Source organism: Leptinotarsa decemlineata, unplaced genomic scaffold (genome assembly GCF_025532065.1).
Source record: "Leptinotarsa decemlineata unplaced genomic scaffold, Ldec_3_MD MMD2_tig00078422_RagTag_RagTag, whole genome shotgun sequence".
NCBI classification, from domain to species: domain Eukaryota; kingdom Metazoa; phylum Arthropoda; class Insecta; order Coleoptera; family Chrysomelidae; genus Leptinotarsa; species Leptinotarsa decemlineata.
This window is the reverse complement of record NW_027412747.1, coordinates 21,865,150-21,880,225: the sequence shown is the minus strand read 5'-3', so window position 1 is coordinate 21,880,225 and position 15,076 is coordinate 21,865,150. Positions and strand designations below refer to the sequence as shown.

The 15,076-nt window shown below is 36.7% G+C and overlaps 1 protein-coding gene across 1 annotated transcript in view; it reads right to left on the bottom strand.

The window, feature by feature from the left end:
• The window catches only part of LOC111514333 (glucose dehydrogenase [FAD, quinone]), an 87,914-nt gene extending 82,793 nt beyond the window's left edge, over window positions 1–5,121 (bottom strand). The window contains exon 1 of the mRNA XM_074186008.1: window positions 4,749–5,121. Coding sequence (XP_074042109.1) covers window positions 4,749–5,045 — 297 coding nt within the window. The 5' untranslated portion in view covers window positions 5,046–5,121. The remainder of the gene's footprint in view (window positions 1–4,748) is intronic.
• Window positions 5,122–15,076: the final 9,955 nt, after the last annotated feature.

The following is a 15,076-nucleotide window of genomic DNA, read 5'->3' as shown; positions in this document are numbered from 1 at the left end:
CTAATACCACGAAGGGCGTTGGATTATATCCCACGGGCGTCAGTGCAGGAATCTTCACAGAAAATTTCCTGCATATGCAATTGACAATACAACTGAGAGAGTCGATCTTCAATTTTGGAACGGGGAACACTTGCAGACCGGTTTCGGGCTTATTAGCCGCTCATCAGTGCAAGATAGTGACCATCATCGACCTGAAGTTGATGATATTCCATGAATTCTTTCAGAGTATTTCATTCCTCTTCCTAAGTTGGAGCGAAACAACAAAATGTCACTCCATCTAGTGGACGAGGTAGTAACCAACTGCATATCCGTAATTTGCCCGATTCCTCTGAATAAGGAAGAGAAACTTCCTTATTAGTCAGTGGGATATGCTTGAAAACTGGCAGTAAACAAATCTAATGGTTGTAATTTAGAAGTACATTTTAGTTTATGCTTGAGAAAGCTATTGTGGAGCGAAACACATGTCGCGTTTTTTTGTAAAATCCCTTATAGTGAAAATCATACAATAAACTGTAATAATTATTTTTCAATCAATTAATTAATCAATCAATCATGTTTTATTGTTCAAGAAATACTTATTGACGAAGCTAGTGAAACTTTATGAAGTCAAAAATGTTGAAGTTTTTAAAAAATATAAAAATTATGATATACAGTGATCAATTATTAAAGGGAAAAATGTACATATACGAATACACAAAAATGGAAAAATATATAAACCACTTTAGATAGTAAATAAATAAATCATTACAGATATGTAAGCATGTGAAATACTAAGAATAGTCTGGTTCACATGTACTCGATTAGGCTCTTTTTGGTGACATTTTTCAGCCCTGTCCAAAAATTACGACCAAGGGGTCATTCGATTCGTATTTTTGCCTAGAAAGTTTGAGGAAAGGATCGGAAACGCGCCGATAAAAATTACAAAAGTTATAAACAATTAAGAGAAAAAAAATGGGGCTTTAGTTATTCCTTTATGTCTCGGAAAATTTTCAAAATTTTAGAAATTTGAAAGAAGATTTGAAAAGATCAATGAATTTGCTTTAAAAAAGTACGGACTCCCGAAACTGTATCGATTATTTATAATTTTTACAGAGCCCTGAAAATTGAGCCAAAAGCGGGTAGTCTGGCTTCCGCGTGATTTTCGTCACTCTGACATAAAAACAAAAATAATTATTTAAACATATTAAATGTAAATATTAAGGAATGAAAAAATTCATGTAATGTCGGGATACATCAATAAACAATATTCCGTAGTAAAAAAATGTCATCCCAATTTTAACGTTAATTATAAATTTGTCAATTAATAACTTTTTCTGAATTGAAAGTTAATATAAAAATCCCTATAATTATTAAACTGAAACCCTGGCATTTTTTTCCTTCGGTGAAGTCATCCTCACTAGGCAAAAAAATAGATTATCGTTGTCAAAATGAAAAAAAAATTATTTTCTATTTTTTTATTAACAATTGAAAATTATAATTTTATAAAAAATACATTACAAAATTTTTTTTCTCTAATTTTTTGTTGTTTCAATGTCTCATGGCTAAAAACTAATTATTTTTTTTTCAATTTTTCACAGCTATTGTTAATAAATTTATTATAAACAAATACATTGTTTAAAAGAAATTCGAATTTTTTTTGCATTATGTTAATTGAAAAAAATCATGATTTTTAGAAAAAAATGGTTTTTAAAAAAAATTTGTTGCTAAAAACTGCGTTTGTTAATTAACTTTAATTAAATTAATTTAATTCATTTCAAGCTACCAATATCGATAAACTTAATGGATTCTAAAGAAAATTAATCAGTTGGCAATTGCTCTATATTTATTTTTTCCTCTTCTTATATTTCGACTGCAGTAGGTAACCGATCTAATTTAGCTACTACTCCAAAGGTAGTTAAAGCTGTGGAGGGTGTAACGCAACAAATTCCACCCATGCAATGAAAACTGTTTAAACCATCTAAAGTCGATGGATTGTGGTCTGCATTATCAAACACGTATTGGACAAATGCACTAGGTTCTATTCTGATAACATTAGACTTGATCGCAGAAATTTCGTGTAGAGCAACGCTGTGATATGAAGAACAAACGCCTAACTTCCCTAAAATGTTAATAACAGTCTTAGAACTGCATTTTCGATTTAAATATATCCCTGTGGCTAAATGAAGTGGTGACATGAACGATTTAGGGCGTATGGCTTGCACAATAGATAAACCTATCTGATCTATTTTAATTTTTGTATTTTCTATAATGTTTTCCTCATTTGATTCTGCGGTAGAAGTTGTGCCACTAGAAAAAATATCATCTTGAACGCTGTCATTGGTGGTAACACTATAAAAAAAAAATAAAAAAAAAGTTTTTTCAAAACCTTAAAGAACAATAGAATTTATGATTTAAAAAACACGGTTCCTTAATTTTGATATTTGGTTGCAAAAAACAATTGTTAATTAACAAACGCATTTTTTAGCAACAAAAATTTTTTTTTTTCTAAAAATCATGATTCTTTACAATTAACATAATGCAGAAAAAAAATTTCGAATTGCTCATAAACAATGTATTTGTTTGTAATAAATTCATCAAGAATAGCTGTAAAAAATTTAAACAAAAATATTATTGATTAGTTTTTAGCCATGAGACATTAAAACAATATAAAATTAGAAAAAAAAAACTTTGTAATGTATTTTTTATAAAATTATAATTTTCAATTGTCAGTAAAAAAATAGAAAATGACAATTTTTTTATTTTGGCAACGGTAATCTATTTTTTTGCCTATTAAGGATAACTTCACCAAAGAAAAAAAATGCCAGCGTTTTAGTTTAATAATTATAGGGATTTTTATATTAACTTTCAATTCAGAAAAAGTTTTTAATTAACAAATTTATAATTAACGTTAAAATTGGGATAAACATTTTTTGACTGCAGATTATTGTTTATTGATGTATCCCAACATCACATGAATTTTTTCATCTCCTAATACTTACATTTAATATGTTGAAATCTTTTTTTTTGTTTTTACGTCAGAGTGACGAAAGGCGCGCGGAAGCCAGACTACCCGCTTATGGCTCTATTTTCAGGGCTCTGTAAAAATTATAAATAATCGAGATGCAGTTTCGGGAGTCGGTACTTTTTTACGCAAATTCATTGATCTTTTCAAATTTCCAAAATTTTGAAAATTTTCCGAGATATTAAGAAAAAACTAAAGCCCAATTTTTTTTTTTCACCTAATTGTTTATAACTTTTGTAATTTTCATCGGCGCGTTTTCGGACCTTGCCTCAAACTTTCTAGGCAAAAATACGAATCGAATGACAACTTGGTCGTTATTTTTGGACAGGGCTGAAAAGTAAAAAAAAAAAAAGTACATGTGAACTAGACTAGAAATCGTAATATTCCTTCTAGTCATAGTAGGCTTTCTGCCTACTATGCACTACTGCCTACTATGTACTGCTTTAGCAAATCTTTCGAATTTTTTTGAATTTGCCATTGCGCTATAGCACATTGACAGGTGGTTGTATATTTATTTTATTGCTCTCATACATCAAAAAAAAAATTGTAATTGCTGATTTTGGGATTGTCAAGGGTAAATTCCGACTTCTTCTCGTGTGGTAACTGCTGCTGAGTTGGATTATTTTTTGTGAATTAGGCAAACGGTTTCTAAAAGGAACAAACAAGGTAAAGTTATAATTTTCTGACTGATGAAAAGTGGTTTGCAGTGGTCTTGTGATTTTGCCTTACATACGTATCTAACATCCCTTATTTGTAGAACGAATACTGAATTCTTGGATAATTGCTGACTACAAAAGCCCCAAATATCAATTAACATGGATTTTCATCAAGTATTGGCCAGTTTCATTCAATCAAGTTGCTGATAAGTAGAACATTTTTCTTTGTGAAAAATACTTTGATTTTACGCAGTAACTTATCGGGGTAAACTGAAAAGTTAGCCCTTCCTACACTTGTATAAAGTTCTCCATTATACTTCTTCGATTGACGACTTGTTTATTTTGTGGAAATTCATGTTCACTGAGGATTCACTACAAAAACACACTTTTGTCTATTTTCCACTATATTTCTTCATTGTTGACCGGTTTCGGCTATTATACCATATTATACCAAAATGGTATAATAGCCGAAACCGGTCAACAATAAAGAAATATAGTGGAAAATAGACAAAAGTGTGTTTTTGTAGTGTATCCTCAGTTCTCCATTATAATTTTCATATTTTTTAGATTGTGGAAAGTAAAAATACCCAAAAGAAGTAGACAAAAATCTGGAATACTCTCTTCTGCCAAGAAGATGGATATTGAGATCACTCAAATATGCAAAGTGAGCCAATAGCGACAAAGAGTTTTTAGCCTTGCTGACTAATGGAAAAAGTTGGTTTATTCTCTGGTATTATGTATGATTTCTTCATGTACTGGCAGCGATTGCTGTAAGCCCACTTTGTGGGCTTCCATTCAGTTGACAATTTTTCAGTTGATTATTTTATTTTACTATTTTGAATATGATTTTTGTATATTGAATTAAATCATCTGAAGGAACAATTCGTCCAGACCAGTCTCAACTGCCTTCACTGTAAGTTAATGGACAGACATTCATCAGAAAACAACTACTCCCCTGGCTAATACCACGAAAGGCGTTGGATCATATCTGATAGGTGTCAGTGCAGGAATAACTTCAGTGAAGTGGAATTCATGTTTTCAATAAAAACATTGTTCGAGTATCTAGATTTCTATTGAAATTATGTACTCACCCTCCATTTGGATACTTCCGTAAGACGATTGGCTACCACACAGCCCGCACTACCGGCACCTACTACTATGAAATCGTACTCGTCTTCTTTCGTTTTTTCCGCACCAAAAAACGAGTTTTCGAACTCCGAGAAACCCGAAAAGAAACCAATATTGGAATGACCCCCGTAGTTCTCATCTTTGGAATATCCAAACAGCGACGTAATCAGCTGAAGGAACAGAAAAGTTGAGGGTTGGCAGGTGGTGATATTCGTGTAGACTGCGCATGCTTGCGACAGATCCGGTGGTACCCAACTCATAATTTGGAGCGGTACTCTTCGTAAATGTGACCGGGTTCCGTGCCAATTTGAATATGTAACAGTTCACTGCGAACTGAGATCATTATCCAAGAATTAGCTCTGTGTCGCTCTTGCCCTACTACGAAATCGGTAAACGGGGGTTTTTGATCGATTTATCGGCAATTATTTATCGATTTATAATACACCTCCGCGACAAAACCAATTCAATTCAGTCGTTACGGTTGCAGTGCAATAGGAAAGTTAGGTAATTCAATGGCATTGTCTTCGAGTCTAATAGAAAACTTTTCATTATGATCGAGTGATTTGTTGCTTGATCAGAATCTTTTTGAGATGTACTCTCACTTTTCTTTATTTTGAAAGAGGTGTTTTCAGTGGAATTCTGAAATATCATCGAAATAACTTGCATGAGAGAAATTGTAAAACGGTTTTGCGCAAATACTGCGAAAAACTGTGGGAGTGATGCGAGAGAAAAAATCCTTCCGTGTTGAATTTGAAACAGTCTAAATAACTCTATATTCAAAAACATTTTCAAGCTTTCAAAGGCATCTAGAGTTTGGAAATCAAAGAATGTGAGAATGTGAACTTCAGCGTGAAATTCTCACTGAACAGTTTACAAAACCGCAACATGAGTTTCGTTATACAGTATCTTCATCAGGCGTGCTCATGGTTCAGTACGAGAGAAGTGGATGCGCCCAAGAAACTTATAAATTTATTTGCACAGTAAAACAATCAATGAGAGAATTATTTCCGAAAATGAAAATGGAAACAACAATGAAAAATAATTGGCGCTCCGGGACGATATCTTTGATTCCAGTGGCGCATTTGCTTTTTCAGCTGCAGGAAAACCCGGAAAAACCTGCAGCACCACATCATCTGAAGATCTTGATCTGCCAATGTCCTCTCTCTCATAAAACAAAATGTAGGGTGTCTTCAGAGGCTCCAATAGATTCAATACATCGCCAGAACACTTCGTGACACGACTATCGTCAATTTTAAACCAGTCCGGTCTGCTAGATTGAAATGTTCATCTATTTCGAACCTTCAAGAGAGTTTCTTTCTTCCGTCAGAGGTTGAGTCTTGTTTGAAGATCATCAGTGTTATTATTAGATTGACTGGTGCCCCAGCTATACTTGTTTTCTCACAACAGTCAGTTAGTTTAGCGCATGTTTGGCAATACAGTCGATCATCACCTGTTTAAAATTCCATTTTCAGATAATTTAACAATAACATTTGCATTGACTAGTGGAAACGCTAGATGAAGTTCCAGAAATTCACATAAGTTTTTGCTACCTCTTGAACATTTACTACAAAGTAAACAAGTGAGGATTTTTCCAACAAAAGATTTACAAACACGAGACGAGATGGGCTGTATGGAATCATTCAATCCAGAGCGGTCAGGAGTATTGATTTTGCTATTGTTTTGCTCATGAAGAGTATTCAACGAGAACCCCAAGAATTCAGAACAATACTCTTGTCCTGACGAGTATCTAGTGGACTTCAAAGACTCCAGGAAATCGGTTGGAGGGAAAGATGATACATTCTTACGAAACTGCATCTGCATGAACAGGTGTTCAAATTTGATGAATAAGTAGGAAACATTCTCGTTCTCGTTCATCATTAAAACCTCGTTTTTGAAATTCTTCGTCATGAACGACACTTGTAAAATGCTATTCATGTAGCAAGTGTTTCATAAATCATCCAATCCAATTTTCTTCTATAGATTTCCAGGACAACTCTCTACTGATTCATAAGGAAGAACATGTTTCACATAATCTCCATAAGAACCATTTTTTGATCGATCCTTCTAAGTGAGAAAAGGGTTTCGTAGAGGGACCGATTCGGCTCTTGCTTCACGAAGCTCTTCCACTGAAAGGGAACCAGAACTACGAAGACTGCAACTCTTTCTAAGGGGCAAGAATGATCTAAGTCCATTGACCGCACTGAAAAAGAAGAAGGTGGATCAATCACTTGCCAATTAACCTTGATAGGAGACTGATGAATATCCACATATCTCGGCATGCTTCGAAGAGATTTCAGTTCCGTACTGAAATTAGGGCAATGCATGAACTCATCAAAATCATGTGGAGGAGGAACAGTTCCAAGAACCTGAGCAGCATTGCCACGTTGAATAGCAATACTAATTCTTTCTATCAAAAAAGAGGTAGAACGGTGATCTTTCGTTGCTTGGCCTGTTCTCCTTCCAAGTTCATGAACGAATAACAGTGACTCCGGGCCATAAACATCAAAAGTTTCAACCGCTATTGGATACAACAGATAGTTGTTACCAAGATTTTGGTATTTTTTCTTCTCAATTTCTCGCTAGACAATGCTACAGTTCCAGCAGACTCCGTACTTCCGGCTGGGTGGGAAGCCGCGACCGTGTCAACGCAAGTGAAACCCCATACCACAGGTTTACCGTATTTCCATGGTATGATAGATATACCATCTGGTCGTTTACCATTATCTCGACTGGTACTTAAGGGTTCCAGAATTGCAGGAACATAAGCTGACAATATACCTCTATTCAATATGTCGTTCACTTGTTGATGTCGAGATGTACACCCTGCGGCTCTTCTCCTACAACTTAAACCATGTGTACCTTTCTCATCAACTATACTACCGCAAACACAAGTATGAGGCACACAAATAGATGAACCCATCCTAAGTCCTAGTGCTGTCCTGAAAGATTCATCATCTAATAGTGTTCCGTGAGATGCAACAGGTAAAGCATTCAGCCAAGCACCCGATTCCTTGATCATTGCTGCTCATACATGTCTCCGAACCACCTATAATAATGTCAGGTCACACAATTTCCCTTTCTGCTTCGATAAGTCAGGGGGTTGAAAAATTTTCCAATATGTCTTGGCACAATCATGTCGCTGGAATTGCAAAGGCTGTTTCTCAAAAGTTTGGAAATCTGTTCCGAACCAGAAGACTGTACAAACGTCGGTAATTTTTGATGCTTGATAAAGCTCATATCAGACCTTCTTTGGAGTATTGTACTCATGTATGCAGCTCCGCTCCCAAACATACGGTGAAGCTGCTGGATTCCATCCAGAAAAGAGGCATCTGCCTAACTGGAAATGCAAAAATCACGTGCAACCGTGGCCTAGAACATTGAAAAAAAGTTGGAGATTCGTCTCTCTTCTATAGAGACTTTCACGGAAAGTGTTCAAGTGACTTGGCACATTTGATTCCACCAAGAGCGGTTCATATGAGAAATATACGACGGACCGTGGCGGCTCATCGTGTTGAGGTTCAACTCAGTACAGAAACGGGTCGTCAATAGGACATAAAAGTTCTATTGACGATCAAGTTCAAGTTCGGTCATAATATCTGCCTATGAAAATTGACTAGTTTTTGGACTGTTCTCTTTCTACTTACGAGTAAATTCTGCTCCCATCTCTAAAAGGGGTCTGTAGCCCCCTCTTTTCGAAAAGTATACATTTTCATTTTTCCCGTACTATCAACCGAATACACGTGCCATTCCTTTATTGCTTTTTCCCGACATAATATCAAAAAGTTTTTTGATTATATTTTAATCGTTTTTCCGAACGAAACTCTTTTATCAATATCAGACGATTTCTCCGACCCCTTCAGAAATACTTTCGTTCTTTTCCCGCTAGTCTGCGCTAATAGGTTTCTATTGTACTCCTCAATTCACGAATTCAATAATCAGGAGCGGGTGGAACGTGAAAAACTCTTTCTGCGAGGCGCAAAATATTGAAATGAGGTGGAAAAATACTGATTGAAAATTCCTGGAGTTTTCTGAATATAATTATATCGACTTAATACTTCTTTATCGTATGAACCCCGATTTCATTTCAATAGATTTATTACACCTTTGTCAAAAAATCTCGTCGCGATTCCCCGGTAGAATAAAATTGGTTGATAAAGTTGTGGTTATGATATACTGGCTGGGGTTGGACAATATTGCTGAATGAAATTATTATATAATTGTTGCTAGCTTCAGATTCCGTTTTATGGTTTTATCCATCATTGAAAAGTGTGACTTCTTTCTTTCTAGTTGCATTAAACGGCATAATAGGTGTGCAGTCAATTTCAGGTAGCCAGGCTTCATTTATGTCAATCCTATTCTCGTAGGGTGGAATTGTTACTGTGACTTTGCATATCACATCCCTATACAATTTTGGATCTGTGAATCTGAATTCTATCTAGGACTTAATTTCATTTTAATGCAAACACGTGAGTACTTTCCTTTGAGGCTTATTTAGCTGCTGCTTATCTGTCGGTATGCATGAGAAAATGTTGTTTAAAAACTTCTGTTCGTGATTCCAATGTAGACGCCATATTGCCATAATTGTATGAAATTTTTTCCAAAGTTCATGGTACCATTATACGCCAAGAAAACTAACACTGATTCAAGTTGAATTCTTTCATTCTTTCTTTCGTTTTCTCTTCTGCTCAAAGATGAGTTACTCTGTCTCTTCTGTTAAGGTCCTTATTGAGACTCAAGAGTAGTACCAACCGCTTATATGTTCGAGAATATTTTCACTTCAACATCCAGCCAAGTGCTGACCCGAACAGATTGACATTTGTAGAAAGTCAGTGGCCAAGTGACGTTACATAATGGTTATATTTCAGCTTAAGGAAATTAATACCAAGTTTCTTCAACAATATTCCGTACTTTCTATCATATTGTGCAGATTGTTACTCAATGATGGTACTTATGGAACTGAATTTATAAAATGCAAATTCCTAAAAGTGTTGAGAATTGGGTTGTCTGGTTGTCCATCTTTGTACAAAATATCCATCAGTTCAAATAGATTCATTTTCAATCCGATACTTCGAGAAGTAGATCTTGTGGAGGCTAGAATTTCATATGAGTGGAATTGTATATCAATGCTCTTCCATTCATCTGGTAATATAGTTTTCATGAGTTTTTTGGATAACAGACTGTATGGAATGAGTTTATCGTGATATTCAATGAGCATATGAAAAAGATCTTCTTTCACGTCCATGTCCACCTTCACGTCCACGTCCGCATCCACGGCCACGTCCACGTTCATGGCCACTTCTACGTCTACTTCCATGCCTACGCCCACGTTCGTGTTCATACTCACGCTTCCGCCCACTTAGACGTCCATGTTCAGGTCCACTTTCACGTCTACCTTCACGTCCACGTCGGCGTCTACGGCAACGTCTACGTTCATGGCCACGTCCATGTCTATGCTCACGATCGTGTTCATGCTCACGTTTTCGCTCACTTTCACGTCCACGTCCACTTTCACCTCTACCTTCAAGTCCACGTACGCGTCCACGGCCTCCTCTACGTTCATGGCCACGACTACGTCAATGTCTACGCCCACGTTCGTGTTCATGCTCACGCTTTCGCCTACTTCCGTGTACACTTTTACTTTCACGTCTACCTTCACTTCCACGTCCAGGTCTACGTTCACGTTCATGCTCACGCTTCCGCTCACTTTTACGTGCAAGTCCATGTCCACTTGCACGTCTACCTACACGTCCACGCCTATGCTTACGCCCAGGTCGCGTTCATGCTCACGCTTCCGTCCACTTTTACGTCCACATTCACGTCTTCCTTCACGTCCACGTCTACGCCTACGTTAGCGTACATGCCTACGTTCGCGTACATGCCTACGTTCGCGTACATGCTCACGCTTCCACCCACTTTCACGTCCACTTTCACTTTCATTTTCACGTCTACATTCACGTCCAAGTCTACGTTTGTGTTCATGCTCAAGCTTCCGCCCACGTCCACGTTCACGTCTACGTACACGTCCACCTTCAAGTTCACATCCACGTTCACGTCCACGTCCACCTTCACGTCCACGTTCACATGCACGTCCACGTCCACGTCCACGTCCACGTCCACGTCCACGTCCACGTCCACGTCCACGTCCACGTCCACGTCCACGTCCACGTCCACGTCCACGTCCACGTCCACGTCCACGTCCACGTCCACGTCCACGTCCACGTCCACGTCCACGTCCACGTCCACGTCCACGTCCACGTCCACGTCCACGTCCACGTCCACGTCCACGTCCACGTCCACGTCCACGTCCACGTCCACGTCCACGTCCACGTCCACGTCCACGTCCACGTCCACGTCCACGTCCACGTCCACGTCCACGTCCTCGTTCAAGTCCACATCAACGCCTATATCTATATATTTGGTCTATGTCTATATATTTGCTCTGTCTATCACTTTTGCTAGTTGTTTTCATCTACATATTTTTTAGTATTGTGTTAAAATATTTTGCTAATGATTGCGCAAAACTACTTGGAGAGCAAACTGTCCTATTATAACACGATTTTCAATCATCATTCGTGGAATTTGAATATTTTCACTAGACTAATAATACAAAAAAGTAACTTAACGGCCTCTGAAGCCGAGATTCATTGCATAGAAATCTCGATATAATGACCGATCCCACTGTGTGAAAACATTTATATTTTTTCAATGGAAATTCATTGAAATGCGTCGAGATGGAAATGACGAATGAATATTTCATGATATTTCATAGTTGTCAACCGAGTCGCTGAAAAGAATGATTTATCGCTCTAATATCTCTTCGTGAAATGATGAGAATTCGATATTCAGCTATCAAATTCAGTCTGTTCAGAAGAAAAACGGGATGCACATTTTTATCAAAGGGGAATAATTAATTAAAAGCGTTCATTTCCGAAACTGAATGGCGTGACTCATTCAAATGATGCTAAATAAAGTCGATAAGGAAATGGAAATATCATTATGTACAGTGTTGTTTTTAGAAAGTAGATTTTGAATGAAAATCATAGTTTTTCACCTGATTATTGAAGTGAAAATTTTAGAGAGGTAGCATTGGCCCCTCTATAATTTCAATAAAAAAAAAACTGAATAATATGCAAACCATCAATATATGTAAGAACACATTACTGGCCATTGAATGTAAGTGGTTAATATATTTTTCCGGTTTGTTGTGGTATATTTGTGCTTTCTTTATGAGAAAGTTGGCTTTTTATCGATTGTTTCAATCTGTTGGAGAATGGTTAACAAGCTAAAAGTCGCACGTTGAAAGGTAGGACCCCTTCAATCGAAGGTGGGCAAACGAAAGAACATATTTTCAAACAGATGTTTCTAGATAAATTTCAAAGTGCTGTGCAAATCTGCAAACCTCAACAGAGTAAAAACTTTCATGAAATTCTTAATAGAGAATGATTCCTGAATGGTGAAGTACAGTACAGTTCAATTAATGTGGATCCAATCACTAATTTCCGATAAGATAAAATGCTGGGATACCAACTTGATCTTCCTCTTGAATATCAAAAAAGTTTTGATCTTCCCTTTGAAGGTGATCACTTGGTGATCGTAACACGTGTCGAAGTGTTTAAATAACTGTTTGGTGTTGGGAAAAATATCCAGTAATATCCATTACTACACCAAAGGTTCCAAACACTGCATTACAAGAGTTGTAACTGATGAAGGGAAAATACCTACTTCAAAAAAGACTTTCACATTTCCATTTCCATACTGATATCACATTTTGAATTCGTCCATCGGGAGATAAGGAAGTCCTCATCAACATTACTCAATATTTTTCACCCCACGTTCACATTCATTTCTTCACCAGGTGGTTGGATAATCCTGAAGGAATTCGGAATTCGTGTGTAGATTCAGGACTGAGATAAGTGAAATACCGCTGGTCTATTGTTTCCGGGAGATTTCTAAGTGCTTTATCTGTTTTCATTTTGTTTCGACTAGTGTTCTTGTGCTTTATCTGTTAGGGAATCTTTTTCTTGTATTGCCAAAGTAGTATGCATTGTGAGTGGAGTGAAAAGCCCTTCCTCTCGTATAAAAGTCATTCAGATGTTTTATTTCAGAGCTCAGCCGGCAATTTAATTTCGTTTTTATAAGGAGTCACACTCAGGCTTGAAAAACAACAGTAATGGGGGCGATGGATTGAATATTTGCTTCTTTACACGCCTCCTCTTTCTTTGATATATCTGACAAAAATTAAATGAGAACAAAAACCGCGACACGTGTTTCGCTATACCATAGCTTTCTAGAGCGCAAAACCCTTTACAGGAAATTCATAGAATGAACTGTATTAATGAGTTCGGCTAGTTCTATCCCAAAATTGAATGATTTTGAAATGTATCACGACATAACAATTCACTTCTTTTGTTAAGTTCTGTTCTTGTGTTGTACATGCATTTCGAATATAATGATGATGGTGATGAAGCTAATAAATTGGCTTTATCCCGAACAGAAAAGTGGCGTGTCAGCAAAGGTGATTTTTGACACCACCTTTATACAGGGGGGCGCAAAAGTCCGGAATGAAATTAATATCTTTTTAACCAGTATTTTAGGAAATAAACGCTAAAACACGTCACTTGATTTCATGTTTTACGCATTTTTTGACAATAAAATGATATTTTTTTCAACCCCTTAGCTGCAACCCTCCCCAACTTTTTTTTTTTCGAATGCAAACCTATGTCGTGTGTTGGCTCATTGAAAGGCTCGTAAAAAATGACATCTGACCATACCCTTTATTTTTTTTTACTCATGCCGTTATCACGAAATGAGAAAACTCTTTTAAAACCAAAAAAGTTAGAAATACCTACTTAGTGCTATCTACGGGTGAATTAACATTGCAAAAAACAAATAAGTGGTGATGATGTACATTGCTTAACAATTGCTGAGAATCACCAATACCTACTTTCTAAAAGTTTACAAATTTTAAGAACAGACCAATCGGGCCAGGCACCACAACAAATGTTATTGATTTTATGTGTGAAATTGATAACGTAATGTAGCATCAACATTCTGTGGATTTTATTTTTTCACCAAAAACTTACACATAAAATTAGTTCCATCCCAAGCAATTGTTGACCAGTGTACCTCAAAAAAAGAAAAAGGTTGTTGCATTTTTTGTACCAAAATGAATGCCCTGATAGGAACTATTGTTTCGACTCAGTTTTAAAATTGTGGCATTTCTGGGTGGAATTGAAAATAATGTATGTCTAGTTTATTAATTGGGTACCTTCAAAGTGTTCTTTTTTAATTTGCTAAACAAAAATGGTATTGTCAGAGAGGCAGCGTATTGAAGTCTTGATATTGTTGGGATGTGGTGATAGAATGCGGAGTCAAAGTGAGGTGTGTACTTTATTTGATACGAAATATTCGGAAAATCACATTTCCCAGGCTACTGTAAGACCTTACACAAATTCAAAAAATATAGTACAGTGAAGGACTTGCCCAGAAGTGGCCGGCCACATATTTTAGACAAAGATCAAAAATTGGACATTGACGTATCTCTGCAGAAAGATCCACATTTGTCAACGGTTTCATTAGCCCAAAACAATCCTGCGTCTAGACGTACGATTGAGAGGTTTTTGAAAACAGAAAAATACCACCCATATAAGGTATGTCTTGTCCAAGAGCTCTTGGAAGATGACTATGACAGGCGTTTGCGATTTTGTAAGGAAATAATGAGGCGATGTGACGAGAATAATGGGTTTCCACTCAACATACTCTTTTCGGACGAAGCTACTTTTTATTCACATGGAGTAGTTGACAGGAAAAACTATCGATTCTGGAGTCAGGAAAACCCACACTGGATATGCGAAGCTCGTACGCAGCGTCCTCAGAAAGTAAATGTATGGGCAGGCATCATCAACAACAGAATATTAGGGCCATACTTTTTTGAGGAAAACCTTACAGCTGCACGCTACTTAGACTTTTTACGCTTTGAATTTGTCCCTGCTTTAACTGTTATGTTTTCCAATGAAGCAGATACAGATATCCCCACTGAAACACTTTGGTTCCAACAGGAAGGCGCTCCCCACATTTTGGTAATTATGTCAGAGAATATCTCGATGACATTTGCAGGACGCTGGATTGGACGACGTGGTACAATTAAATGGCCGCCAAGATCCCCAGACTTAACGCCATTCGATGCCCTTCGCCTCAGATTTATATATATATATATATATATATATATATATATATATATATATATATATATATATATATATATATATATATAAATCTAGTTGAAAAAACC